Raw genomic sequence first — 24,982 nt, 5'->3', positions numbered from 1 at the left:
CAGGACAGAAGCCTAGGCTGGTCTTCCATTTTCTCTTAAAAAAGTGATCAGTTTATGGGAATGTATGCACTTTACCTCACCCACAGCAAATGTTCAGGAACTGAGTATCCAACATAGGATAAAATACAGAATGAAAGCATTCTTGACCATTGAAATGAGGTTGTGGCGAAGGGGAGGAGTTAGCAGTCTGTCACTGGGGAGACTCTGGGGAGCTCTAACCAGTTGTGTGTTTCCGCCAGCAGCAGCATCCCCTCCTCATTCCTCGTGTGGCATACATCCCAGGTCTTCCTGGCACAGATGCTTTCTTTGCTCACACACATTCCCTCCCTTCTTTCCTTTTTCTCCCCCCAGCACACAATGCTGCTGCTGCCACACCATTTCACCCCACGCTGGCCCACAAAGAAGACAGAGGTTGGTGACATAGCATGCAACTTCAGAAAGTTCACCACTTCCAGCCCCGATGTATAAATGGTAGCACTTGGTACTTTGCCAGTGCGTTCAAAAGTCATCATAAGGACAATGTGATATTTATTTAAATACATATCGCATTGCCGACTGACAGTGTATTTGCACTCATTATCCATTTCTAGAGACAAGTTCATGGCAAGCATGGTAAAAAGCTGGACCTCAGGAGGCAACTGAGGACAAAGTAAGCCCTGATGACTCTCACTGGCCTCCTGCTGCACCTGTCCTTATAGTTGACCTGTTAGGTTGGTTACTTTAAAAAGCCAGTTACAGGGAGGCTCATTTAAAAGTCATAACACCTGTGAAAGATTATTTTAACGTGGAATATATGACTGGACAATTATTTGCCAATCTGATGAAGTGGGGCCACAGGTTTTGTTTTCATTATTCTGTATCTACTGATCAGCATAGCCACTTTCTTGCTTGCACAGGCTACACCTATAATGTCCACAACTTCCAGTTGCCTCTTATTTAACAATAGAACAAGAACACAAAGATACAGAGGAAAGCTGAGAGCAATTCTAAATGTCTGTGGTTTCTTCTTTATCTTTTGTTGTTGCACATCCATATGTGATTCAACAATAAAACATGTAGCATTGCTTATCCAGTACTTCCAGTGGGTTCAGCCTGGTGTTTTGGAAGCAACACCTCTTTCTTTTGCACTCGTATCTCATTATTTGAGACAGTACTTAATTAATTTAGCTAGTTACTAATCCAACTGACATAAACTTGGGAACCAACCACCAACTCCTGATAAGCAAACAGCCCAACTCTTGGGGAACAAAAACGTGTAAGCTCTCTAGAAATTAACAAGTCATGAGAGTTCAGTATAGCTTGGGCATTAGTCATTACCTTTTAGCCAGAGGGAACAAAGAATGCCAGTTCAAATGACAAGTTGGTTAAAAGGAAATCTGAGAGCTTCTAGAGTGTTGGAAAAGAGGTCAAGACCCGAGCTTCTACCCTCAGGTAGAACCCTCAATGGCTCAAACAGGCATACCTTGGAGATATGGTTGGTTTGGTTCCAGACTACCACAATAAAGCAAATATTTGCAATAAAGTGAGTCACACAAATGTTTTTGTTTCCCAGTGCATATGAAAGTTATGTCTATACTATGCTGTAGTCTGTTACGTGTCCAACAGCATTATGTCTAAAAAATGTACATACCTTATTTAAAAATACTTTATTACTAAAAATGCTAATGATCATCTGAGCCTTCAGCAGGTCATAATCTTTTTGGTGGTGAGGGGCTTTGCCTTGATGTTGATGACTGCTGACCGATCACAGTAGTGGCTGCCGAAGAAGGCTGGGGTGGCTGTGGCAATTTCTTAAAACAACAAGGAAGTTTGCCACATGATAGATTCTTCCTTTCATGAAAGATTTCTCTGTAGCATGGGATGCTCTTTGACCGCATTTTACCCATAGTAGAACTTCTCTCAAAATCGGAGTCAGTCCTCTCAAACCCTGCCACTGCTTTGTCAACTATGTTTATGTAATATTCTAAACCCTCTGTTTCATTTCAACAGTGTTCACCAGGAGTAGATTCCATATCAGGAAACCACTTTCTTTGCTCATCCATAAGAAGCAACCCCTCATTTATTCAAGTTTTATCTTGAGATTGTAGCAATTCAGTTCTACCTTCAATCTTCCCTTCTAATACTTATTCTTTGCTATTTCCATCATGTCTACAGTTCCTTCCTCTACGGAAGTCTTGAACCCCTCAAAGTCATCCATGAGGGTTGGAATCAACTTCTTTCAAACTCCTGTTAATGTTGAAATGTTGACTTTCTTTAATGAATCACAAATGTTCTTAATGACATCTAGAATGGTGAATTCCTCCCAGAGGCTTTCAATTTACTTTGCCCAGATCTGTAAGAGGAATTGCTATCTGTGGGAGCTGGAGCCTTATGAAATGTATTTCTTAAATCATAAGGCTTTTTGGAGTCAAAATTACTCTTTGATTCATGGGCTGCAGAATGGATATTGTATTAGCAGGCATGAAAACATTCATCTCCTTGTGCATCTCCATCAGATCAGGTGCCTTGTTAGTGAGCAGTAATATTTTGAAAGGAGCTTTTTTTTCTGAGCAGTAGGTCTCAACAGTGGGCTTGAAGTATTCAGTCAGCTATGCTATAAACAGATGTGCTGTCACTCAGGCTTTGTTGTCCATTTATAGAGCATAGAGTAGATTGAGCATCATTCTTAAGGGCCCTGGGATTTTCAGAATGATAAAGGAGCGTGGGCTTCAACTTAGTCACCAGCTGCATTAGCCCCTAACAAGAGAGTCAGCCTGTCCTTTGAAGCTTCGAAGCCGGGCATTCCCTTCTCTAGCTAGAAAAATCCTCGATGGCATCTCCTTCCAATAGAAGGCTGTTTCGTCTACATGAAAATCTGTTTAGTGTCACCACCTTCATCAGTGGTCTTAGATCATCTGGAGAACTTGCTGCAGCATCCTCATCAACACTTGATGCTTCACCTCATACTTTTGTGTTATGGAGATGGCTGCTTTTCTTAAAACTTATGAACTAAGCCCTGCTAGCCTCCAACTTTCTCTGCAGCTTCTTCAGCCTTTATAGAATTTAAGAGAGTCAAGGCCTTGCTCTGGATTAGACTTTGGCACAAGAGAATGGGCTGGTTTGATCTTCTGTCCAGACCCTTAAAACATTTTCTGTATCAGCAATAAGGGTGTTTCACTTTCTTATCATCATGTGTTCATTGGAGTAACACTTCTAATTTCCTTCAAGAACTTTTGCTTTGCATTCACAACTTGGCTAATGGTTTGGTACGAAAGGCCTGGCTTTCAGCCTGTCTCTGCTTTGAACATGCCTCCCTCACTAAGCTTAATCATTTCTAGCTTGTGATTTAAAGTGAGACATATGAGTCTTCCTTTCACTTGAATACTGAGAGGCTGTTGTAGGGTTATTAATTGGTCTAATTTCAATGCTATTGTGTCTCAGGGAATATGGAAGCCCAAGGACAGAGAGAGAGAGAGATGGGGAACAACTGATTGGTAGATCAGTCAAAACACATATATTTATCAGTTTTGTTCACAGTCTTCTATGGGCGCAGTTTTTGGTGTCTCCAAACAATTACAATAGTAACGTCGAGGATAAGTGATCATAGATTACCATACCAGATACGATAAAAATGAAACAGTTTGAAATATCACAAGAATTACCAAAATGTGACACGGAGACACAAAGTGAGCACTTAACTGCTGGAAAAATGGCACCAATAGACCTGCTTGATGCAGCATTGCCACGGACATTCAATTTACAAAAAAATGCATTGTCTGTGAAGCTCAACAAATTGTGAAGTACAATAAAATGAGATATTCCTGTATAATAATAACCATTGTGTGCATACTGTGTGCTGACCATTGCACATTATCTCATGTACTCCTTTTAACCATGCTTTCACTGATTAGAAAACCAAGGCAAGGGCTGGGTGTGGGGGCTCACGCCTGTGATCCCAACACTTTGGGAGGCTAAGGTGGGCAGATTGCTTTGAGCTCAGGAGTTCAAGACCAGCCTGGGCAATGTGGTGTAACCCCATCTCTTAAAAAAAAATTAGCCTGTGTGGTGGCATGTACTTATGGTCCCAGCTGCTCAGGAGGTGGAGGTTGCAGTGAGCTCAGATTGCACCATTACACTCCACCCTGGGGGACAGAGACTCTGTCTTAAAAAAAAAAAACAAAAACAAAAAGACTGAGTTAGAGAAGAGCCAAGTGCTTGCCCGAGGTTATATAGCTAGACCAAGTGGGGATTTTGAACTCAAACTACTTGACTGCATATTTACTGTGCTCTCCAGCTTAGGGCAAACTGGTAGTCAGGAAGTCATCCAGCTTGATTTCAGCTTGCCTCCTCCTGATTTCCTGGGTGTCTGGTTTTTAAAAAGTTAATAGCAGCTGGGCGCGGTGGCTCACGCTTGTAATCCCAGCACTTTGGGAGGCCGAGGCGGGCGGATCACGAGGTCAGGAGATTGAGACCACGGTGAAACCCCGTCTCTACTAAAAATACAAAAAAATTAGCCGGGCGTGGTGGCGGGCGCCTGTAGTCTCAGCTACTAGGAGAGGCTGAGGCAGGAGAATGGCGTGAGCCCGGGAGGCGGAGCTTGCAGTGAGCCGAGATTGCGCCACTGCACTCCAGCCTGGGTGACAGAGCGAGACTCTGTCTCAAAAAAAAAAAAAAAAAAAAAAAGTTAATAGCAAACTATTATAGTGTTGGCTCCACAGAGGTGCTTTTCAGAGCCCACCTATTTGCCCTTTACTGGTAATCAGGGGTAATCCTGTCCCATATCTGTACCCTGATATGTCTGGGTTGTAAAAAGTGTAAGACTGGATGGTATAGTTAAGCTATTTGTTCTGGATTTGGGTTTTTTAAGTTTGGCATTTGAGCAGAATCACAAGTTGTAGAAAGTAGTAATTTCCAGACATTTGAGATCTGATTCACCAACATTACTGTAATTAAAGAAAAACCTATATTTGTTTGCTCCATTTTGTCTCACTAGGATGTTTTATAAATAATAAACCTAGACATTTAGAAAATAGCATCTATTCAGCTGGTTAAGCTTTCGTGGCCCTTCATGTTCAGATGTCTCAAGGTGATATGAGTGTGCCTCAATTTATAGGGAGTGACTATGGATGGCGAACTATATTGACATATAAAGGCAGCTTTAAAATACAGACTACAGAAATCAAGTGGCTTGACAATTCCCTTAGAAGATACGTTTATGAAGTATAGAGCTCAAATGTAATGATTTCAGTTGGTTATAGTGTTAATGAATTTTGAATTGAGGCAATTGTGATCAAGCTTGTTGCCTTTTCTAACATGAATTATTATTAAAATGATGATCGTTCTCAATAGTTATGAAAGCATTAAAAAAGCGTCTACCTATGCCTGAATTAATGGGACAGATGTGGTTTTCAGCTTTCAGCTGGCCAACAGGACTTCCATGGTTGTGATTTCAAGGTGCTTGTTTATATATATGATTTTGCTGGTATTTTCTGAGTCTTCAATACTATTTCTTGTAATAGGGTATGAATGGGTGTGTGTGTGCTTGCTAGTATGTCCCCTTGGTCCTTAGCATTGTGGGAATGTAGTGAAGCTGAGTAGGATGTCTCAACTTCCTAGAATCCTCCAGCCTTTGGTTTTTAAGAGGTACCCCTGTGCCAGAGCTCCTGGAGACCCTTCTATGTAACATTCACAACACAACCACCACATTCACAATACAACCACCACAGTGACAGCAGGCGCTGAGTGCAAACCATGTGCCAGGCATTTCCCACCATCAGTATCAATCCTCAATTCCAGAAAGTTGGTGCTGTTGTGACCATTGAGAGGGTGAGGAGACCGTTGCTTGGAGACTTTCAGTGCCTTGCCTGGGGCCACACGGATGGAAAAGAGCAGAACCAGGAATTGGACTGCTCTTACCATCCTCATGGCTGCCTGGAGGGCAGGTAGTCTTGGGCTTCCTTAAAAGATTTTTGTTTTGGGAGGGCTCTTCACTGTCTCAAGAAAGCTGAGGGAAGAATTCATCTCATTTAGTGGATGAGGATACAAAAACATACATTAAAAATTACAGCCTCGGGCTCTGTAGACCCTGTTCAGGCGCCAGAGGGCTTTTCTTCTATATTGACCACCTTTGCCACAAAGAAGCTAGAGGAGGAACCCTCCCCCGATTTCACCTTGTGAGTTACAGGTGTCTGACAGCCCTGTTCTTAGCTAAGAGGTGTATGTGCACCTGACTGCAAACAGCCGCCATGCCTGCTGGAGGACACACATGATGCAGTTTCTGGGGACCCTCCTGGGCCTACAGACTGCAGTCTCGGGCGGGTACCCATGGCCCAGGACTTCACATTGCTCGTGCTGCCCTGCCCTTCTTGTCTTCTGTCTGACCTGATGCCCCAGGCTTAGGGTGGGGAGGGGATGCTGGTGGGTGGGTTGTCATTTTCCTGTCCCAGTCAGGTATTTTGTATTGTTTCTCAATGAGCCTTTTCCCATCTGGATTTGGGGGGGATCAGGGAAGATGGGTGGGTTGTGAGTTAGATACAGCTTGCTGGGCATCTTCCCTTTTTTCTCTGTCCAGCTCCCAGGTGTTTGAGGCTTTTTCCTGCCTCCAGGTGCTCCAAATGCAGGGGCTGCCCTTTCTCTATCTGGGTTTCAGCCTCTCCAGCTCCTGGAAGACAGTGCTGTTGGATCTCTGGAGTGCCTCTTGGTTTGGCCACTCTGGGATTTGTGAGTCATAGTCTTCAGTTTGGTGCTTTTTCCCACTCCTTCTACTGCCTTCTGCTATTCATACCCCATTGCAGGAACAGGCATTCTTCCTTCCCATATAAACTTGCAACCTGGTTCCACCCATTCTCCTCTCTTCTTCTCCAGATAGTCCTAGAGATTGCTGCCTCCCAAAATAGCCCCATTTGATTCCTTAGGACAGGCAGGAAACTCACTGCCCGACCCTGCCTGAGTCTCCATTTCCTTACCTGGAGAGACTGTTCTTGCTCTAGAAACCAACCACCAGAAATTCACCTCCATCCACATCACTTCCTGGGGTAGTTCTTTCTGACCATTGGGTTTGCTTCTTGGGTGTCTGACTCCGCATACAGTTAGAGGCTCTTTAAATACCTTTTAACTTAAGGGTTTTTGTGGATGTGTATGTGGTGGAGGGAGAGAGTGTATACGAGTGAGCATGAGAGCAAGAGTTACCATTTATCACAACTGGTGTCCGGGGTGGCTAAAGATTATCGACTTCTAGAGTTGTGTTTTTCAACTTTTTTTTTAATCTTAGTGAGCAGTAATAAATACATTGTCACTCCCAAGCACACATAAATGTCATCTGAAACATGTTTGAAAAATATATATGATTTATTTGTTTTTTGAGATGGAGTCTTGCTCTGTCACCCAGGATGGAGCGCAGTGGTGCAATCTTGGCTCACTGCAACCTCTGCCTCCTGGGTTCAAACAATTCTCCTGCCTCAGCCTCCTGAGTAGCTGGGACTACAGGCGTGCGCCACCACACCCGGCTAATTTTTGTATTTTTAGTAGAGACGGGGTTTCACCATGTTGGCCAAGCTGGTCTCAAACTCCTGACCTCAAGCAGTCTGCCTGCCTTGGCCCCCGCAAAGTGCTGGGATTACAGGCATGAGCCACTGCACCTGGCCGAAAACTATATACTCTTACATTCTGATATTTCCTGTGCAATGTGATGTTTTCCATACAATTTCATTTCATTTTTCGAAAATTGCTGATACAAAGCACTGAATTAATTTCATATGTATTTTATTTAAACAATCACCTCTCCTCCATTACAGTATACATTGCATGAAGACAGGAATTCCATGTTATTCTACTTCCTATAATTGATGCTTAATACCTATTGTCAACTGATTCTTTTCTCTCTGCAAATCCTCTGGAGAAATATTTTGTTCTGTGCCGAGAAACAGTTTCATTCAACGGTTAAGGTGACTTGTGTCACTGATCTGATTTCCTTCTTTTACATTAACTATCAAAAATCTCAGACTTATTAATAAAGACATGTCTTCATAGGATACATCTTTATAATGGTCTTATTTTTATTTTATTCTCCTCGCTCTTTTTTTTCATTTTACCTTATTCTTCTGTCCTAAATATTTAAAGTTTCGGCTGATTTTAAAGTAAAAGATGCTCAATGGGAAAAGCTCACACAAATCAGAGCTACCTAAAAGTAGAGTTGGAAAGTCCCAAGGATCTTTTTCTCTGAGGCAAGCCTCTTTGCTTCTGGGTGCTTGTCCTGCAGACTGGCTTATGAAGAGGTCACCATCTTTTCAGATTCCAGGGGCCCGTAATGTTCATACCACTGCAGTATTCGTATTACACACTGTAATAATCTGGAATAATAAGATCGTAGGCACTCTTTCTTGCCCTCACATGCGGATCTGCCTTCTCCTTTTAAACAGCCATATAACGTTCCCTTTCTCACCTACTTTGAATTTTTATATTCTTGCTGCTGTAAGGTTTTGTTTGGAGCAAGGAAAGCAATAAAAAAAAATAAAATTTACTTTCAAAAGAAGAGTAGAGATAATTAACTAGCCCTTGCCACCTAACTAAATATAATCCCCTAGTAACTCCTCTTGGAGACACCAGGTTCCTTGGGAGTGGAATTGCCTGTGGAAAGACCTGCGTGGATTCTGAGCTTGGGAAATGGTGACGGAGCCCTCTCTCTAGACTCTGGGAGGTGTCAAATGATGGATGAGAGTGACTTGGACTGGCAAGACCAGGTCAGTGCAAGCGACATTGGTTTCTTAGATGCTCCTCAGCTCAGCGTGGGTCTCCCGAGACTCAGTTCTGCATGCTGACTTGTTCATTCGTTTCCATTGCAGGGCTGCAGTTGGGTTGTGCCTGGTTTTTTGGCCTCCCAATGTCTCTTAATTAACTTAATATTACTTGGTAATACTAAAGCAATGATGAATTATGTGCATGGAGTCATTAATCTTCTGTGTAAATATCTCAAACACTGTGTCTTAATTATAGACTCCACACTTAAATTATTTTAAAGCTTCTATTCATATATTTACTTAGAAAGACACGATCTGTATTTCTATGGTGTTGGCACACTCAGTGGGAAAATGGTGTCCATACATCGGAGACGTTCATATGAAAGAGTAGTTTCTGTGATGAGATGAATGCTGCCTGTTCTCCACTGACCCACAGACATTCTTAGCCTTAGCAATGAAGGGAGTTGGAGTATGATAGGGCCTGGGGATCCGGGCCCTCTTTCACCTTCTGACTGTTCTGTCTGTAGCAAACTATAGAGAGTTTTTCTGGACAGTCCAGGAAGGTGTAAGAGCAGGTTTAGATGGGGCAGCTGTCTCCCTCATAGCAGAGCCAGCCCTAAGCCAGGGCAGGGCCTCCTCTGGGAAGAATTGTGCACCTCCTTCAGGGTCATCAGTGAGTTAGGTACATTGTGAGTATACTAACTTAGTATTTAGCAGTTACTCTGCACTGGGCACCATGCTGTTCCTGGGTGGTGGCTGGTGGCTGGGGCAGTGCAGTGAGTGTTACATAGACTAGACACAGCAGTGATCGCCAGTGTTCCATGAGAACTTGCCATGGGGTTTGCCACACATAGACACTGGCTCTTGTTCACAAAGGCTGCCTCATTTGCACTTACCAACAAACCTGGGTAGCTTCTGGTGTCTGTATTCTCATTTTACAATGAAGAAGCTGCAGTGAGGAGGGGTAAGTCACTTGCCCAAGTCTGCATAGCTAATAAATGGCAGAACCAGAACCTGAGCCCACTGTCCAAGGTGAAGGTGCTTCCTAGCATGGTGGTCACCTCTAGGTAGGAGCTCAGCTGCACCACCCACTGGGACAGATACACTCCCAACAGCTGTGATTGGGTAGGGTGGCTCCACCTCCCAGATGGGTCCTCAGTTTGCTGAGTGTTGGCTGGATGACTTGACTAACTTTCTCAGCAGTCCTTTGAGCAGCTGAGGTCATACTTAGATGTGACTTATGTGAGACAACAGAGGAGCCCAGGTGAGAGCTGGCAGGCATGGGACCAGGGTGGAGTTGTAGTTTACCCCACCAGGTGGGTGGAGCCAGGTCTCTTCAAACCAGAGAGCACAATTGCTGTTTTTATTGTTCATGTTGACTGTAGCAAAAATAACTCAGTGCCTGTGAACCTCATCTGTGAAATGTAAATAACCCCTTCTCTGCCTATTTTTTTTTTTTTTTTTGAGATGGAGTCTTGCTCTGTTGCATAGGCTAGAGTTCAAGACCAGCCTGACCAACATGGTGAAACCCTGTCTCTACTAAAAATACAAAAATTATCCACCTATCTTACTCTGTAGCTTGGGAAATCACCAAGATAAGAGGTTGGAAAGTGACAACTGTGTCCAGTCATGCAAGTAGTGTGTTTATAGGAATGTGACTGAGCAACAGGGAAATGAGATTTCTCTCTGTCTCTCTCTTTTTTTTTTTTTTTTGGAGATGGAATCTCGCTCTGTCAACCAGGCTAGAGTGCAGTGGTGCAATCTTGGCTCACTGCAACTTCTGCCTCCTGGGTTCAAGTGATTCTCCTGTGTCAGCCTCCTGAGTAGATGGGACTACAGGTGCATGCCACCACGCCCAGCTAATTTTTTGTATTTTTAGTAGAGACAGGGTTTCACCATGTTAGCCAGGATGGCCTCCATCTCCTGAACTCATGATCCACCCACCTTGGCCTCCCAAAGTGCTGGGATTACAGGTGTGAGCCACCGCGCCCAGCTGAGATTTCATTTTTAACTCAGACGTCAATCAATTTAGCCACATACAGATTTGAAAAGCTTTTCTTTGTCTCTGTTAATGGAGAAAAGGAATGACTGCTTTCTTGTCAAAATGAAAGTGTTCAGTTTTAAACTTAACCAGTTCCTGCCATTTTGAAATGTTCACTCATTTCTTACTTTTTTTATTTTTATTTTTATTTTTTGACACAGAGTCTCGCTCTGTCGCCCAGGCTGGAGTGCAGCGGTGCAATCTCGGCTCACTGCAACCTCTGCCTCCCGGGTTCAAACAGTTCTCATGCCTCAGCCTCCCGAGTAGCTGGGATTACAGACTCGTGCCACCATGCTCAGCTGATTTTTGTATTTTTAGTAGAGACGGGTTTCACCGTGTTTGGCCAGGCTGGTCTCGAACTCATGACCTCAGGTGATCCGCCTGCTTTGGCCTCCCAAAGTGCTGGGTTTACAGCCGTGAGCCACTGTGCCCAGCCATCATTTCTTACTTTTTGGCAAAGGAGGTAGACATATTGGAGGGTTGGCCTGAACTCCATAGATTCCCAGGGAGACAGTGTATGACTTTGATCAGCCCATGTAGGGCACATTCCCATTGCCATCCAATTTTACCTGAGCCATTGGGATGGGATGCAAAGGCCTGACATGGTTTAGAAATAAAGCATAACTCTGCAGTGCCAACTAGGATGGAGTAAATGGGATTCTGGCCTGGGTGTGACAACTAAGACAAGATTGCTGGCCCAGGTGCTGAGAAATGTAGCCTGAGATCATGGTTCTGTTTCTCCTTTTATGTAGAGATGGGATCTTGGAATCTAGTGAGGCAAAGTACCCAGTTCTCTGCTTTGGTACTGTGAGGGGATTCTGCAGAGGTGGATGGAATATGGTTTTTGTCCTCAAGGCACTGACAAGCTGCAAATGATACGAGACAGGTATCAATAGGTTCACCTTCCCAACCCTTCTCTGCTCTTGTACTTGGTTGTTGCTCAATTGTTTGTTGATATGATTTACCGTCATGATTACATGTCAAAACATGTGATATAATTTTTAGCTCTGGATGGCAAACAGTTTCAACTTGGATGCCAACTCCACCCAGTGGGAGATGCCTGACTGGCGCAACATGTGACACTGCCTCAGGGTGCCAGGAGAAAGAGTGCCATCTGATGACCAGTGGGAATATCTGCTATGGTTGGGGGATCAGGGGTAGAAGCAGCAGGCATGTGGTGGTCATTGGTTCATTCTAAGTACATTAGGCTTTCAAAAGGGGAAAAATGATGCTCAGAAGAAATGAAACTCCTTAGTCTTCCCTTAAAGGGTGAAGCGGGATTTAGACAAACAGGAGTGCTTTCAGTCTTGGAAAAGAGCAGATGTGAAGACCATACCTTCCAGTGAGTATGCAGATATGTGGGAGGCTGTGGGAGCTGAGGGACTGGAGGCACGTGGAGGAGGAAGAAGTATCAGGAGGGGCAGGGGCATTGTCCTCGCTGGACCCATGACAGACATCAGTTGGTTGTTGGTAGGTTGAATGTAGACAGATTGCAGAGGTCCTCGGGATGCCAGATGGAGGAATTTAGATGTGATGCAGTCCCGTGCTTCTCAAGAAGCCTTCCCAAATGCTCTGGACACGATTAGCTGCTCCATTCTCTCCGCCCCAAAGGAGACTCCCAGTACTCTGCTTGAGCTTGGATTCTTGTCTGCTGTCCTGAAATGTTTATATATTATCTGCCATCCTCCTTGAGGATATGAACAGTGTTGTAGCCATCCTTGAATCCCCAGTGCTCAGGATCATGCCTGGTATGGAGCACATACCCGGTGAGTGGTGTTGAATTGAGCTGAAATAGGGTCCCTGAACTGCCAGGCGAGATGGGGTGGAAGTGGGCAGTGCCTTAGAAGTGAAGCTGGGTGCAGAAGTGGGAGGCTGCCAAGCATAGAATGTACCCTCTGCCAAGGGAGCTCAGAGTCCATGTCCCTGGGATGCACGGGATGGGAAGGAAGGCAAGTCTGAAGCGTCAAGTTTACAAGAGTGTGCACAGCACAGGAAACCAGTTGAAATTGAAGATGGCAACAGAGAACGGACAAGATTGAAGGAGGGAATTTGGAAAGCTGAGCCTAGATGAATTCCCAGAGGCAGACTTATAGGGCTCGGAGGTCCTGTGTATAGGGAACCACTGCTGAACCTGTGGGTCAGAGGGAGTCCTCAAAGATGTTGTCTCTTGAGCAATGAGGAGCTACTGAAGGTTCTCTCTCTCAGATACCTCAACATTTTAGAGACATGGAGTGATCCTACAGCCCATTGTATTAATATTTAGGTGGGACTCCTTCATTTGCAGGTGACAAAAACTGAACCCAAACTGGCTTAATTTGGTGGCTTTTATAACCGAAAAGCCCAAATGGAGAGGGGAGGGGAGGGAAGGGAATTTTTTACTTCAGGCTCAACTTGATCCAGGGATGCATACAGTGGCCTCAGGGCCAGGTGCCTGCTTCTGAGTTTCGCTGGCTGGCTGGCTGGCACACTTTCTCTTCATTTTTTGGCTTGGCTTCCCTTGGTGGGTGTTAGCTCTTCATCCCTATGTCCCCCTGGCAACTCTAGGCTTGTGGCCTCTCAGGGCTGAATCCAGCCATTGAAAGAACTTCTTACCTAGTTAGCACAGGGAAAGCTCCCAGACTTGCTCTCTTCGGACCTGGTTGGTGTGGGTTGGAGCACATGCCTATCCTCGAACCAATAACCTTGGCTGCATGCCAACTCCTATTGCCCCTGGGATGAGAGTAGGAATGGAGCAGTTCCTGGGGGAAGGTCAGGGTGCTGTTACCCTTGGAGTTTTGCTGGGTGGCAAGGCCATCGTTACTGCCCCATCCAGGCTAACTGTTGTTGTCTTGGCAGCAAAGCAGAAGCTGCCTTTGCTCTGCTGGTGAGGAGGAGAGCTCCCTGCCAGCCTCTGTCACCCCAGGCATGCTGCTGCCCTCTTCCCACAGACCACATGTCCTTGAAGCTGGGCTCCATAGAGTGGTCCACCAGGTCACCCTGCTGGCCACCTCCATTTGTCATCCCTGGGCACATTCTAGACAGCATCTTGGGCAGGGGCCTTGCCCCGTCTGGGTGATTGTGGGGTCACTGAACTGTCATGGGATCTCAGGAGAACCCTCTTCAGAGAGTCTGCATCCACAGGGAGAAGTGTATTCACACTTCCCACAGGCTGGGGAGCTGTCTCGCCTGTCCTTAGTCGGGGCAAGCATTCCATTGTGAGGTGCTTTATAGTTTGCACAGCTCTATCCAACTTGTTACTTAATCTGGCTTTTACCATAACACTGGTGGGCAAGGCAAAGCAAGAGTGATTGTCCCTGTTTTATGGATGAAAGAACTGGGAATCAGGAGGGATAAATGTCTCAAACAGGGCAACACAGCTGTCGAGACTAGCATTAGACTTGGGGGACACAAATGTCACATAAAATTTGTACTTTTAAACCAAAGGTGAAGAAAGATGAAGGCAAACTGACTACTGTAGCCGGTTTCTTCATGTAAATGTGGTGTTAAATTACCCATTGGAGTTCCTCTAAGTGCATACTTCATTAATACCTGCAGGGGAAAAAATGACCTCTATTTACAGCCAAGCATCTCTGAGCCGACGCCTGCCTGCCCACCAGCCTCCTGTGGTTTACCCACCAAAATTTTACTAGAGGTTGAATTGGCTTGTAGAAGCTGTGTGATAGCGCTGTGGCTCCCCTGGCTCACCTCCTGAAACGTGTAGGGTCGTGAGTGGGACGGTGTCTCAGCAAGCCCAGCCTGAACGTGCATGATGGCCTCAAGCAACCCAGCCACTTGAAAAAGCAGCCACTGCTCTCGGTTCAGCTCTTCCCTGGGGTCTCTGCGCCCTCACAGAGCCTCCCTGTGAAGCCTGTGCTTGGAGACTTTGCTCACCAGGTCGTAGACAATTGTTGTTTTCCAACTGGAAGAGATCATCTGATTTAGTCTGTTCATTTCACACATGAGAAACGGAGACCAAAGCCCGTACCGTGGCACCTGGGGCCCTTTGTGTCTGCCCTCCACTGTGTCCCTGCAGCCTGTCCCTTCCCTTCCCACCTGTCCTCATACCTTGTGCTCCAGCCACGTGGACTGCTCTTCGCCCTGAACAGCTTGCCTTCGTGTGGGCTGCTCTTCTGGATGGAACACCCTGCCCGGGGCAGGGAGGGCCATGATGAGGGAGCAGGTGGCTGTGCTGAGCCTTTCCCTGACATGCACTCATGGATGTTTTCCTGGAACAGAGCAAAACCAGGGGGCCCTGGTATCATAGAACTTCTTAGTGGGAAGGGACATTTAATAATAGTTGGTCAAAACCTCTCATTTTGCCCATTTATTTATTCATTTATAAATGCTGAGTATCTATTTTCGTGACAGGCCTTAGGAATGCAATGATGCATGAAATAGAAATGATCTCTGGCTTTAAAGGAATGATAATTTATTAGGGGAGACAAATATTAAAGAGGCAATTTTTAAAAATTGACAAATAGCTACATAATTAGGGTGTACAACATGATGTTTTGATATATGCATACACTGTGGAATGGCTAAATTAAACTAATTAACGTATCTGTTACCTCGTATGCTTATTTTTTTGTGGCGAGAAAACTTAAAATATAGTCTTAGCAATTTTCAAGTATGCAATACATTGTTGTAACTATAGCCACTATGTTGTACAATAGATCTCCTGAACTTACTCTTTCTAACTTTTGTATACTTTGAAATTTTTTATATGTTGATCAACATCTCCCCCGTCTCCCTGACCCCCACCTCTGGTAATCATCATTCTTCTCTCTGCTTCTGTGAGTTCAATGTTTTTAGACTCCTCATATAAGTGAGATCATGCAGTATTTGCCTTTCTGTGCCTGGCTTATTTAGCTTAGCATAGTGTCCTGTAGGTTCACCCATGTTATTGCAAACGACAGCATTTCCTTCTTTTTAAAGGCTAAATAGTGTTTCGTTGTGTATCTATCCCACATTTTCTTTACCCATTCATCCATTGATGAACATGGAGGTTAATTCCATGTCTTAGCTATTGTGAATAATGTTATGACGAACATGGGTGTGGCAGACATTTCTTTGACATACTGATTTCATTTCCTTTGTATATACATTCCCAGAAGTGGGATCACTGCATTATATGGTAGTTCCACTCTTAGTTTTTTGAGGACCCTCTATGACTGTTTTCCGTAGTGGCAGTCCTAATTTATGCCCCTATCAACAGTGTACAAAGCTTCCCTCTTCTCCATGTCTTTGCCAACACTTATCACTTGTCTTTTTGACAATAGCCATTCTAATGAATGTGAGGTGATGGCTCATTATGGTTTTAATTTATATTTCCTTGACGATTAGTGATGTTGAGCACTTTTTCGCGTATCTTTTGGCTATTTGTATGTCTTCTTTTGAGAAATGTCCATTCAGGTCCGTTGCCCATTTTAAAATCAGGTTGTTTTCTTGCTATTGAGTTGTTTGAGTTCCTTATCTATTTTTGATATTAACCCTTTATCAGATGAATGGTTTAAAAATATTTTCTCCCATTTCATAGGTTGTCTCTTTATTCTGATGGTTTTCCCTTTGTTGTGTGTAAGCGTTTTAGTCTGATGCAGTCCCATGTGTTTATTTTTGCTTATGTTGCCTGTGCTTACAGACTCATATCTCAAAAATCTTTGCCCTGACTAATGTCAAGAAGCTTTTACTCTGTGTTTTTCTGTAGTACTTTCAGTGTTTTAGGTCTTAATGTTTAAGTCTTTGATCCATTTTGAGCTGATTTTTGTATATGGGGTGAGATAAGGGTCTGATTTCATTCCTCTGCATGTGGATGTCCAGTTTTACCATACCCGTTATTGAAGAGACTGTCCTTTCCCCACTCTGTATTCTTGGCACCTCTGTCAAAGATCAGTTGACCATAAATGCCTGGATTTATTTCTTGGCTTTCTTTTAAAGAGGTAATTTTTTAAAATTTAAATTTCTATTGTGAATTAGGGCTGTGAAAAAGTATAATGGGCTTTGACAGCATGTTACAGCAGGCTCTAATTTTGTCTGGGAGGTCAGTAAAGGTTTTGCTGAGGAAATGTCATTTAAGCTGAGCCTTGAAGGGCAAGCAGAGCCTAGTGGGGAGACTGTTTTAGAAAGAAGGGAACAGGATGTGGAATGGTTCCACCGTGGCCCAGGGCCACAGCATGAATCAGTGGCTGAGTTGGGACTAGCAGAAATCAGATCTATGGCTCCAGGCCCTGTGTTCCTTGCATTCAACCCCGCTGGGTGCGTTTTTGGCCCGTATCACAGAGCTCTATGCTCATTCATCTAAAGAGGGAAGTTCGTGTCCATGGGGCAGGCACTCTCAGTGGATAAAGCAGGGAGGGCAAAGACATGGAGGTGGGAAGGCGGCTGGCATGTGTGGGAGGGAGCAGGTTGGCCCATGACTTGGAGTGAAGCGCTGTGACAGAGGAGAGGTGGGAAAGGTGGAAGAGGAATCTAGGCAAGGATGATAGGATGAGGTCCTTAACCAAGAAGCTGCAGGTTGGGATAGCAGGGGAGGCCAGGTGAGATGTTGAGATCAGCTGTTGTCCTAGCAGTTTGACTCTTTATTTCAGGCTTGTTCTAAAAAGGGTTTATGGTAACTTAGATACATACATACGTATCCTGTTTTTTTGTTTTTGTTTTTTAAATACATATGCTAGGATCATAAAACCTCATGCTGTAATAGCCTCTACATGTCTAGATCTATACCTTTATTCCTTCCATTTTTTTTCTTCTCTGCTTTCTAGTAGCACCTATGAGTACCTTATATATGTCTGATGCTACAGTTAAAGACACAAAGAGAGGGCCCCTTTCAATAGAGAATCCAGGACTGCAGGGCACAGAAGGAATGGAAGGTGTCAGTGGGAGAGGGGGACTTCTGGCAGAGTATAAGCCAGAAAGCCTTCCCAAAGCCTTGGGCCACATGGGTGGAAGAGCAACACAGAGAAGTGACTCTTACCTGGCTGCATCAAGCCTCTGTTCACCTTTCGACAGCAGCTTGGGAGCTCTGTGAGGACAGGGTTCTGGCTTTGCTGAGGAGGACGCAGGTGCTCGGGGATAGATGGTAGACAGATGGACAAGCATTCATGCCACAGCACTAATAAGAGGATTCTTAAAATAGGAAAGGAAAGTACCAAGTCTAATGAAGGATTTTGGCATCTCCCACCTCCTGCTAGTTGACAGTTTCTGTTTCTCAAGATTCTGTATAGCATTAACTGGTTTGGAGATGATTAACTAGTTTAGAGACTACTGATTTACAGCCTCTCCTGTTGGTGAAATTTCACTGTTTAAAGAAGACACATCAGGTTTTAGAGTTAGATTTCAGCCTTTGTTTCTCTAGTGGCTTGAGTTCTCGTGGGCGGGGCAGGGGGAGGGAGTGGGGGGACATCCGTCCATCTATAGGGTAGTTTCTGGATGTTGTTTTCTAAAGGAAGGTTTGACTGGCCCTTCCCACTCAGGATCTCCTGCCAGGGAGAAGAAATCCCTGCTGGTAGGTGACTGAGTGCCACAGGTGTGACTCTGCCTGGCACACGGAGGGGAATGAGATGCAAGAATCATTTACTCTTTCCCTTTACCTGGGGAAGGGCTGTTAAGGTACAGCTCCTGCTGTACCAGGGACACCTCATTTCATGTCTGGTTCTAGAGGGTTCCTGCTGGCCCCTTCTTCCGCCATCCCAGTCTTTCATCCTTGACAGTGCTTCTTCCTCTGTGCTTCCATCAATCGTGGCCACAGACCTCAGTGTCTTCTCTGTGTCACCTCTCACCCAGCTGCTTTGGCTGGGCCCACAGTCCCACCTTGCCTGGTTAGGAACCTGACTTTCTAGTTGGCTTCCTTTTCAAATTGTTAATTCAACATTCTTTTCTCAAATGAACAATCCTTTTGTAAAGCAAATAATTATCCCACTTCTCCTGAACGACGTTTTGCAAGATTTAATAATAGTACTTCATTTGTTGAATGTGGAGGTATACCTGTTTCATAGGATTCCTTTTTAGTGGCAGGATTGAGGACCAGGACGACACTGGCTTCTAGACAAACTGGTCTGCCTGCTCTCCAGGCTGCGATTGTTCAGTTGGCATCATGGTAGAATCTCTGTAATAAAGAATTGCATTAAAGGAAATTTGTATTTCTTATAAAGAATCCCATCAAATGATTCACTAAGGATTTTGGAAAGAGAAACCAAATTCTTTAAAAAGCAGGGAGAGGGCAAAGGAGAAGGAAAAAGAATGTTAAACAGTTCATTTATACTAATGGCCCTTGTGTTATTGTGGCAAAATTTCTTCTAAATAAAAGTCAGAGAGGAAAAACAAGCTTTGTTTGGGAGGTGTACTGTCTGTTCTCTGCCTTGTTTTTCTGCTCTGAAGTATAGTGTGCTGTCTTGACGTAGGTATGTAACTGCTATGAATATTGATGGCAGCAAAAGCTTTTTTTTTCTCTCTGGCCTAGTAAATAAAGCAGCAAGGATAAAAAGGGATGAATTGTAAAATCAGTGTGCTGTTTTTAGCTTCTCTGGTTCCCTTAGAACTCTTAAGTCTCAAACATATTGACAATCTGCCTTTGGTGGTCAGGGTCTGATGTGAGCACAGTGGGTTGGCATTTTCAGGGATTTTTGCCTCTGGTTAAAGTAACAGAGTTCCTTTTTCTTTGAGCTTTCAGAGTTAATGTTATGGCTTCATTGAGGCCTTCCTGTATCTTTCCCTCTATCCAGTGGCAACGCTGGTCCCTGCTCCTCAGAATACCACAGTGGCATGAGTGTGCAATCGTTCCTCTAACAGCCACGCCTTGCATGCCTCCCAAGCGAGCACTCCTCTGGGGGATATGGCAGGGAACAGGGCAACGGGGAATCTGGACAGTAAGCAAGGAAGGGCATCCTTGTAGCTCTGAGCGTGGCATCTCATGTAGCTGTATGAACGGTATGGGGGAAGAAGGCATGGGGGCATGGGATGAGCCTGGCTGAGAACAGGACTGGTCTGAAGGTCTAGAGGGGGCATGAGTATAGAGGTTGGAGATGAGCTAGGCTTTCTAAATTAAATTATAAACACACTGATGCTGGCTAACTCTCAAAAAAAAAAAAAAAAACAACGCACACACACAATTTGTTCACTAGACTGTTGTAATGGTGTTCTGAGGAGCAAAGGGAGCTTTGGAGGGCAAGTGTTTAGAAATGACAGGAACCACAACAGCCCTGTCCCTGGAAGGAAGCCCTGTTATATGATCAGTGAAGAGTGGAGAATGGGGGCAAAGGCTGGGATGCATGGCCATGACTGCATGGTGGTCAAGAGGGAGGACACCTGTGGCATGACAAAGGGATGTTCTGCCTGGCACGGCTGGTGACAGAGGGGCAGCCATTCTGGCAGCAGACAGCCAGAGCCCAGGGGCAGCACAGGCAAGGCTCCCATTTAAATGCACAAGGGTGCTGGGGATACTGCAAGCAAACATTTAATAGGTGACGGTTCCTCAAAGGGTCAGGCTTACGGGAATCATCCTAAAATTTGTGTTTTTAAAAATGTTTCTGAATAGAAAGTGTTCTCTTCAGAAACATAAAATTTATTTTAAAATACACATTTGCCTATTGCATAAAAATAAGTCTAAAATAGTGATAACATATAACACAGCAAAGTGCTTTTTTTCCCCCTGGAATCTATTGTGAAAAGGAGGGGATGGCCTGATCGGAGGACTGAGGATATAGAATTGTCTTGTCAGTTACTACTTTTGTGACTCTTGAGAAATTCTCTGTGTGTACATTCAAAACTTCCCCCTCCACACACCTCCCCCCCACACCAACAGACTAAATCACAGGTACCATAGTGGGGACATTTTTCTGGCTCCTGGTACAGTGCCTGTCATTTAGAAGTGGTGTTCACATAAGTGTTTCCTGAGCCTATTTTATTTTGACATCTTGCACTAGGCATTTTAATGAGTGAATTTCATGACCTCCATTTCTCTAAGGTATTGGTAACTTTTCGGGTCCCACTCATATTAGTATAGGACTTTACACTTCATATTGAAAAGTTACAGTTGCCGATGATACTTTGTTATTTAAATAGCTTCATGCCGCGGGAATGCCTCTTGTAAAGTTAATTACACACATCTCTGTTGGTCCATGTTTCTATTGAAACTGAAGCCGTATAAAGAAAACATTTATAAAAGAAGAAAAAGTCAAAGTTTTCAGACTTACTGATTGATATGTTTTCCACAGTTGATGGAGCTACATGGGTTGGAACTGGAAAGGTTCTAAGAGTCATTTAGCCCGTGAGCAGCACCTGTGAGGTCTGTGGCAGTCAGATGGGCATGGCTGCTGGGTTTCCTAGGAAAGTGCATGGTGACCTGTCACAAGTTCAGCGGGGAGAGGCAGCATGCCAATAAGCAGGCAGGGTGTTTGCCATCCTGAATTCACTTCCCTTATTGTATGGATGCAGAAACTTATATCCAGAGGAGGGGAAGGACTTGCCCAAGGTTACCTTGCTACTCAGTGACAAAGCTGACTGTGACTTCGAACTCAGACATAAACCCAAGAGGAAGAGAGGGTCAAAACAGATGCATCATCATTTCTTCAGAGGATGAATTTCTTCTGTTCAAAGACACCATTGGAATCTTTCTTGTACCCTTGTGCTTTTCTGGGCCTGATTTGGCAACCTCAGGAGGAAAGCATGCTGTGTTTTGCAAATGTGTGCAAATAACAAACATGCCTGTTATGTCCTAGGCAGACTCATCACACACGCATTGGGGCAGTTGGCAAAATGCAGTCATGCAGCCTGGAATGAAAAGTGTTGCACACGTAGTTGCTTATGAGAAATTGAGTGTTAGAATGTAAATGCTTTCCTGGCCCAGGGGGAGTGTAATTGTTCCATTTCTCATGATGAAACTTTGCTTGGAGGAAAATGCTTATATGTCTAAGATGTTGATTCTAATCTCTGTTCCTTTTTCTGTCTCCTCTTCCTCCCCTGCCCCTACCTTTTTGGTATGTTTCTTTGTTTTTCTTCACAGGAAAAAGTAGAATATGCCTTCCTGATTATTTTTACAGTCGAGACATTTTTGAAGATTATAGCGTATGGATTATTGCTACATCCTAATGCTTATGTTAGGAATGGATGGAATTTACTGGATTTTGTTATAGTAATAGTAGGGTAAGTCTCTTTTACTTTGGGGAAATGTTGGTTTGGAAAATGGGAGGTGGAGGTTGGGGTGGGTGGTAACAGAACAGTCTTTTTAGGGAATGTGGTTGCTCTTTTATGCCAGCTGTTGCACCAGAACCTCTCAGGAGTTCTTTTAAGGGCTGGTGATACTGCTGTCAGTCTCTGGGCAGAGACTAGTTTGAAATTCTCTCGTTGTTACTCCCGTTTTTAGTAACATGTTATAGAAGGGAGTCTAAGCTCCTAATATGAGAGGCTTTACCTAACAGGGTCTTGGATCTCCAGAAACAGACCAACCCTGTTGGTGATTAGAGTCAAATGAGTAGAGCTTTTAATACTTAGTGCCAATGTTAAGTTAAAAAAAGTAAAAAGTAATAAAACCTTCATAGCAGTAAGGTACTCTGCTATTTAACATCCCTTGAGCAAAGCTATTAATTTTCTTTCTTTCTTTCTTTCTTTCTTTCTTTCTTTCTTTCTTTCTTTCTTTCTTTCTTTCTTTCTTTCTTTCTTTCTTTCTTTCTTTCTTTCTTTCTTTCTTTCTTTCTTTCTTTCTTTTTTGCTGACTTGTGGGAGAAACTCTGGCATACTACTGTTCCATTTTAAATAACGAAACAAGTGTCTGGATAATGTCACGTATCTGGCATAAAATGAAATAAGCTAGAAAATGCAGAGAAGCAGGTGTTCCACCAAAATCCTGTTGCAGGAAGAAGACATCAGTAGTTTTAGTTAAAGGAGAATGTTAAAATAAAAAATAGTGGCCTGTGTTATTTTAGTCCTTCCACACCTGGAAATGTTGCCAGGAAGAGAAAAATGAATCCATGTTACAGGAATGCTGGGTCTTTGGACCAAATACCCATGTAGGAAGATAAGATATATCCTTTTTCCCAGTCTTAGTTATGCTAGCTATAAAGCAAGTTGCTCCTAAAATTATGTTTTTGTAAAGAGAGGTTTTTAAATAGCCTCTCTGTTTTCATCTTCATGACTTCAGTGAACTGCCTTTTGCAGTTGAGCAAGGTGATTTTTCTTGTGGATTATCCTTTTATCATGAATCTCTTGCCTTTTCATTGGAGACTAATTCTGCTGGGTATTGGGAGAGTGGAATTGGTTGTGGGCCTTCCTGGGTCCTTTCAACCTACGAAGTTAATATGAGATCCTCATTGCCCAATGGGACAATTAGACTTGTGGGAAACAAGTTAGCTTTTCAAAACCCCCCCACAATACATTGGCATTTAAGGCATCATTGCAAAAGAAGTGCACCAAAATGAACAGGTAGCAGATATGTGCCATACCTTCCTGTATTTGGTGGACTCTGTCAAGGAATGGCAAGCGGGAGCCTTGCAGGTATGTTGATTCTGGGGTGATCTGGCTGTGCCTCTTCTGCCACTGGACTTTTTGTTCAGCTAGGAATGGAGATGCTTAGCCCCATTTCTTTCGTCACCGTGCTATGATCACCTCAGATTTCTGCCTGGAGATATTTTTCACACTACAGCACAGCACAAGGACAGGGAACCAAGTGGAGCATGGTGGTCTTATTGAGTTAAGGAGACAGAGACAAGAGTTTGGGGAGGCAGAATAGGGGAAGGGAGGGAGCTATTTAGAGAAAGAGCTTCATAAATATGCCTTAGAGTACACTTCAGTTTTGGCTGAGAGCTAAGCTACACCTACGCGGAGTTGCGAGTCCGTGAGGCCAGGAAAGACCACTACTAGGGAAAAGAGAAAGATCAGGGAGCTGTAAAATGAATAATAACCAGGGCTCACAAAGGACTTGGAAGGCATTCAAATTCTGACTAATTAGGGTGGAAAGACCTCATTGAACACCCTGGACTGTCAGTAAAGACCCCACAGGGCCATTAGTAGTAGTGCTAAACTGGCTCTAGAGCAGGGGCTGGCAAACTGTGGCCAATGGGCCAAGTCTTAGCCCATCTAGCCTGCCACCTATTTTTATAAATAAAGTTTTATTGTAACATGGCCACATTCATTTGTTTACATAGTTCAGTTTGAGTAGTTTACATCCACAAAACCTAAAATATTTAAATATTTACTATCTGGCCCTTTACAGAAAAAGTTTGCCAATCGCTGCTCTAGAGTACAGAGACTACCTGAAATCCTTGCTTACAATGTTTGAAAAGAAGTCTGAAAAGAAGCAAACTAGGCTGGGCGTGGTGGCTCATGCCTATAATCCCAGCAGTTTGGGAGGCTGAGGTGGGTGGATCACCTGAGGTCGGGAGTTCAAGACCAGCATGGCCAACATGGCGAAACCCCCTCTCTCCTAAAAATGCAAATATTATCTGGGTGTGGTGGTACATGCCTGTAATGCCGGCTACATGGGAGGCTGAGGCAAGAGAATCACTTGAACCTGGGAGGCAGAGGTTGCAGTGAGCTGAAATCATGCCACTGCACTCCAACCTGGGTGACAGAGTGAGACTCCATTTCAAAAAAAAAAATCAAACTGATATGCTAACTGAACTGCCTGCCAGAACATAACTCAACATTCTTTAAAGGAGGACAACAAAATCCAGACACTGAACATATGAAGAAATGTGACCCATAACCAGGAGAAAACTCCGTCGGTAGAAACAGATCCTGAAATGACAGAGAAGGACTTCACAAAGCTTTAAAAACTACTATTATAAGTTTATGGACTTAAAGGGATACCTGATTATAGTAAGGAAAGATGGGACAATATAAAAAAAAAAACAAATGGAACTTTAAGAGATGAAAAATATATCCAAAATGAAAAATTCTCTGGATTGGCTTAACCTCAGCTTAGACACTATAGAAGGAAAAAATATCAGGGAATTTGAACATATTGCAATAACATGAAGAATAATGATTGAGGAGAAAATGAATACTGCCTCTGTGGCCTGTGGGGGAATAACAAGTGGTCTAACATATGTATATTTGGAGTCTCAGAGGGAGAGGAGAGAAAGAGGAGACAGGAAAAAAAATATTTGAAGAAACAGCTCCAGATTTTCCAAATGTGATGAAAAATTAAACTCACAAGAAGCTCAGCAAAGCCTGAGCAAAATAAACATGAAAAAAGCCACATCAAGGCACATCATAATTGTAATCAAATTGTTACAAACCAAAGATAAGGGGAAAACCT

General features: G+C 43.8%; 1 protein-coding gene across 9 annotated transcripts in view; it reads left to right on the top strand.

Moving 5' to 3' along the window:
* The window catches only part of CACNA1D (calcium voltage-gated channel subunit alpha1 D), a 320,672-nt gene that overhangs the window by 138,498 nt on the left and 157,192 nt on the right, over window positions 1-24,982 (top strand). For all 9 annotated transcript variants that reach the window (XM_032161274.2, XM_032161273.2, XM_032161268.2 and 6 more), the window contains one exon: window positions 21,731-21,870. In XM_032161274.2, coding sequence (XP_032017165.1) covers window positions 21,731-21,870 — 140 coding nt within the window. The remainder of the gene's footprint in view (window positions 1-21,730; window positions 21,871-24,982) is intronic.

The sequence above is a fragment of the Hylobates moloch genome, unplaced genomic scaffold (genome assembly GCF_009828535.3).
Source record: "Hylobates moloch isolate HMO894 unplaced genomic scaffold, HMol_V3 SCAFFOLD_8, whole genome shotgun sequence".
Lineage (NCBI taxonomy): Eukaryota > Metazoa > Chordata > Mammalia > Primates > Hylobatidae > Hylobates > Hylobates moloch.
This window is presented reverse-complemented; position numbering and strand designations above follow the sequence as displayed.